This window comes from Limulus polyphemus, unplaced genomic scaffold, assembly GCF_000517525.1.
Source record: "Limulus polyphemus unplaced genomic scaffold, Limulus_polyphemus-2.1.2 Scaffold1968, whole genome shotgun sequence".
In the NCBI taxonomy this organism is placed as follows: domain Eukaryota; kingdom Metazoa; phylum Arthropoda; class Merostomata; order Xiphosura; family Limulidae; genus Limulus; species Limulus polyphemus.
In genome coordinates, this window is record NW_013667578.1 from 142,977 (window position 1) to 148,511 (window position 5,535).

The following is a 5,535-nucleotide window of genomic DNA, read 5'->3' on the forward strand; positions in this document are numbered from 1 at the left end:
ACTATCTGGACATTATAAAGATTTAGCATGTGAAATTTGAAAATTGTCTGATGCATAAAAGTATTTTTAATCTTATAATGAAAACCTTAAGACTTAATAAAAAATTAAATATTTTGCCTATAAAAGTATTGTAATGTTTACTGATAATCTGCCAAATTTCGTTAAAATTTGCTTACTAATTTAAAAGTTATATCGTGAATGCTATAACAAGCACAAAATGATTATGAGGTCGGTCCCAGGAACCAAGCCCTGGCTGAAAGAGTTAAGGGAAACAACATGCAGTGTAAATTGTAAACAAAGTTTTTCATGAGTACATTTACTGCTTTTCCACTTGCAGAAGGTAAACATGTGGTGTACATTGTAAATAGTTTTTCATAGACATTGAGATGCTTTTCTCCTTTATTTTTTGAGTTTATCAAATGCTACCTGCAAGACCGTTGAAAATCTCACTGGGACTGTTATATATATCAGGTGTTTTGGAAAATTCAGCTAATTCAATAATTATTTCATTCAGCAGTTATTTTGAAATATGACTGATTCAGCCACTAGTTCCTCTTGTCATTTATCACTTTCTACGGACATTTATTGTGTACCTATAAAAATATGCCTAATTGAATCATTACTTTGTACTCACATTTATTAGGCATTCTGAAAAATATGTCTAATTTAATCATTAAGAGTAATCTTAAAAGACACAACTAATTCATTTACTTAGACTTTTCTCTAAATCATCATAAAATGGCAAGATATGTTGCTGAAGAAAATTTTAAATTAAAAGCTCCACAACTTTAACCTATTAATCTATTTTTAAATTAGGCTAAAAAATTACATTAAATCAAACCTGAGCAAATAACTTGTACAGTGGTTCCAAAATAAACTCAACAAAACTCCTTAATGCTGAACTATGAGGTGGCTTTTTGGTGAATTTCCTTCTGCATGTGAAAAAAAAAGATACATCACTTCCCTCCTTTTTTACAATATTTATATTATTTTTAACTTCTTTAGTCAAATCAAATGCAAATTATGCTACTCTTCTCCCATGCATTTTGACATATGCTGTTTTATAACTACTAACATCAACCTGACACAAGTTCAATGCTTTCAGATATACACACACACACATTTTTCTAACTGCTAACACCAAATAACACACCTCTTTTTCATGCTTTCTGATATACACTCCTTTCATAACTACTAGCATCAACATAACACTTCTTCCATGTTTTCTGGAATATACCTTTTTTATAACTACTAACTTCAACATGACACTTTTTCCATACTTCCTGAGAAACACCTTATATAAACGCTAACACAAATCTTAGAAATTTGATTAGATATTGTTGCAAACATTAATATATAATATTCATTTCACCACTATATGAAGCCTTGGCTTGTTCTTTCAATTTGCCCTTGTCCAGGGTTATTGATGAGTGACAGAATTCTCCAAAACTGATATAACTAAGTGAAAAGTAATAAATCAAATAACAGATTGGTCTTCATGTTTATTTTAAGATTATAAATATATACCTATCAAAATATTTTTTTTCTTTTGGAGAAAATTTACATTTAACTTTCAAAATCCACAAGAAGATATATTATTGTTGTATTTTTCTTCTAATTATAATGAAACTGTTTTCTATTACAACAAACTTATATTTTAGTTCTAAAAGTTACAAATAAGAAATATTTTAAAACTATAACAGATATCTTTCAATGCTTACGTTTTACTGTTAAAATAGATATCTCCCCAGAGGCGCCGAGCAAAATCAAAAGGATTGATGTTGCCATATGTCTGCGCATAAAGTTGAGCGAAGGAGCGTAGGGTAAAACACACACTGTATTGAGAACTAGCAAAACACACATTTCCTGACAAAGGAGACACAGTAGGCTGGTCATTTTCATCTGAATACAAACTAAAATAAAGAAGTAACATCTCAGTAGTATTACTGTTAATACTAAGAATTAATTTACAAAACATGTGCAAATTTCACAATGAACTCTTCAAAAGTGTAATAAAATGAGCCACAGTTACTAAACTTGACGTGTGTACTGAAATTATAACTCAATATCCCTGAAAAACTTTCTAATAGTAATAAGATGTCTTGTTCTAATACTCACCAGTGAACTTTCTAAGAATGCATTAGACTGATGTCATGACCCAAATTCTACAAGTGAATTTTTAATTAGTGCAGCGAAATAATGTTATCAGCTAATAAGTATTGATAAACTTTCCTACCATACTGAAATTACGTGAAGAACAATATGTACCAATTAATTTTTCAAGCAAGGGTATAGTAAGAAAAGACATCATGATCATCCAATACATACCATTAAGCTTTCCAAAACTGTAGTAAAATGACATCATGATATAGTACTTGTCACTGAGCTTTTGTACTGTGATGAACTAATATTTGTTGAAATTACCAAAAATGTAATAAAATGATGCCATGATCCAAAACCTACCACTGTATTTTCCAATTTCAGTGATCCAATCTTCAAACTTACTCTTTTAAAATCAATGGTATAATCATACAAATAATCCATCTTAATCTAGAAATTATTAATATATTAAAATAACATGGTCAAATTCCTCTCCAACCAACTCAGCAAAAAAAGATGGAGAAGTAAAGGAATTCTGGAATGAGAGACAAGAAGTTGAAGTTAAGAAACTTGCTAATGGGAGATAAGAAGAAAGATTATTCAAAAGAAAAAGACATAGATGGTCTAGAAGTTAGCAGTGTCTTTTCACCGAGTTCATTGCCAAACAGCTGATGTTCAAGTAATTGATGATAAAGTATTTTCACCACTACGTTTCTCATATCTAGCCCAGCCTAATAATCCCTGGTTTGGGGTGAAAGGTCTAATTGACATTGAATATAGCAGATATAGTGTAGTTGACATATTATTATATCATTCTTTACTTTCACTTTTAAATCATCATAATTAGCAGATCCTGTCTAAAACACATGAAATGTTTAGCATCTCGAAGTTAGCATGCCTTGGTAAAGTAAAAGGAATGTCTAGCACCTAGTTGGCAGACCAAGGAAGATCAAAAGGAAATGCTTGACACCTTAAAGTTAGCAATCTTTTGTAAAACAAAGGAAAGGCCTGGCATTTCAAAATTGGCAGACCTTCATAAAGCAAAATGAAATGTTAAAGATGTAGTGATTGCATAAATAACAGAGATGTTCAACATAAGAATGAAAGTAGGCAGAAACTATAGTTCAATGACAAAAACTAATGGAAAGCTACCATTGGTGAGAAAATGCTAAATACAAAACAGGTAAACAGATCCCATAAAGAAGAAACCCAAGTGCTGTGGCAGCCTAACTCAGAAGAATATATGATATTCACAGTTTAATGGATATGAACAAAACATGTCTTCTATACTGAGTTGTACTTGAAATCTTTGGTGTTGTAATGGCATAAGCAAGTGAAGTAATGAGTCTGGCTAGTTAGCCCCTCTGGATCATCTAGAAACTCCTAATAGTTATGTTGTGCAGCTGTTAAGGACATGAAGAAGGATGAAGAAAAATGCACCAGTTAAATGCTACTAATAAAAACACATCAGATAGCTATATGTATTGAACAGATAGTAAGAGTAAATTTCAGTATCAGCTTCTCCTATCTTAAGTTAGTCATGGGTAAACTGGGGGTTTGGTAAAGCTTCTCATGTAATTATAACACCTTGATGCAGTGACAAGGTTTGGATACACTGGCATGAAATGACAATAAATACATATATTGAGGCATTAATATGTACATCTATTGATCAAACTAAGCCTTTTCAAACTGTGAATCCCTTCTAAGCACCATACATGTTAAAACAATATCTCAGACAGATAAATTATCAATGTTACTCTACAAGATTTCAAGATTGTCATTAGCCACAATTGAATGAGAAGCAGGTAGAACTTAAGTCTTAGAAAACTAAAAGGCTCACCCAATAAAATGAAAAGTGACCTATACTATGAGAAAAAATAAATAAAACAAAGAATAATGGAACAAGAGTATGCAACATAAAAGTAAGTTAACATCCAAAGTGCTATGAGAAAAGTAAAAAAACTACGGTCCACAAAACTTTATATTGATTTGAGAAAATACATCTTGACTGGATTCTCCAAGTTCAAGGCATAAAACACAAGAGTGAGCTACCTGAGAATCATTTTGTAGTCTATTCAACCATTAAACAGAGATTAGAGAAAACAACTAGAGCATCTTCTGAAATGACCATGAGAATAATATTTATGGCAGAAGTAAGATATCAAACTTAGCCTGCCTGTATTATGATATAAAAGTTAAATTTTCCAAGACAACAACACTAAAAAGAGAATGGAAAAAGTTTTTATTGTGTCACGTATGTAAGTTTCCTGGATATGTGGTAATGTAGAGAGTGTATGTGTCAGACTGTAATATGATATAAAAGTTAAATTTTCTAAGAAACAGCAGTATTAACAAGACAATGGAAATAGTTTTTATTGTTTCATACAAGTAAATTTTCTGGATGTGTGGTAGTGTAATGTGTGCATTCAGTGTCACTTTATGTTACACAGGTGAACTTTATGGAAGTGTGGTGATGTACGGAGTATGTATGCATAATGTCAAACCATGTTAAACATGTAAAATTACACACATAAACTATCAAAACATGAATCATGGTGATGTGGAGTGTGTGTGTACATAGTACTTACATTGTGACAAACAAGAATATTTGCTCAAACTCTAGTGAAAGTGTGGTTAAAAACACCTTCTGTTGTGACATAAAAGTTTGATACTAAATGAAAACTTAAATTAACTCTCTCACTATGGGCTCAGCTAAGTACGAGACCCTAAATTGACCTTTATAGTTTCAATACTATAACTTCTAATATGTCTTGTGTATCTTTAAAAAATTTTGCAAGTTTTCAGTAATCATTAAGAGCCATATGTAGACAAAAAATCATAATTTTTAATAAAGCAGTTTCACTAAAAATTTCTCCAGGAATATAGTGAGTCAAAGTGTTGACTGCTCTGAGTGCAAAGTGATTTTCCTGTTAAAATTAAAAATACTTCTCTTCAACTGAAAAATCTCAAATTTCATTTGAAGAATCTCTAAAACCTCCTAAACAAATTTCAAATGTTTTTTTTCAGTAAAACTATATTTTATCTGTTACTTTCTCTACCCTAGCCCTATAAGAGGTTGGTCAAGTTTATTTGTATACCACGATAAAAAAAAAGTAGTTTAATTACATTTTAAATGTAACTCACTAAAACCTTGTGATATGTTCCAAAAAATATGCCATAGAGAAAATCTTAAACTAAATTTTAAATTCACTAAGAAAATTTTATAAATATTTAAAAAACTATTACAACATGTTGTTACGAAAGATGTACTGAGGTAAACTGTTTAACCACTGCCATCTATTTATCACTTTACATACTACTGTACAACCAATAGGTATCTTTACACTTCATACGCTATTATATATACCTGGAAAAAAGTTAAGCACCCCCGTGTTTTTTTCAAGTGATTCAGATTCGACGTTCTTGTGACTG

The 5,535-nt window shown here is 30.8% G+C and overlaps 1 protein-coding gene across 1 annotated transcript in view; it reads right to left on the reverse strand.

Moving 5' to 3' along the window:
- The window catches only part of LOC106465512 (116 kDa U5 small nuclear ribonucleoprotein component-like), a 122,113-nt gene that overhangs the window by 46,128 nt on the left and 70,450 nt on the right, over positions 1–5,535 (reverse strand). The window contains 2 exon segments of the mRNA XM_013925738.2: positions 788–932; positions 1,722–1,913. Of these exon segments, the coding sequence (XP_013781192.1) occupies positions 788–932; positions 1,722–1,913 (337 nt within the window).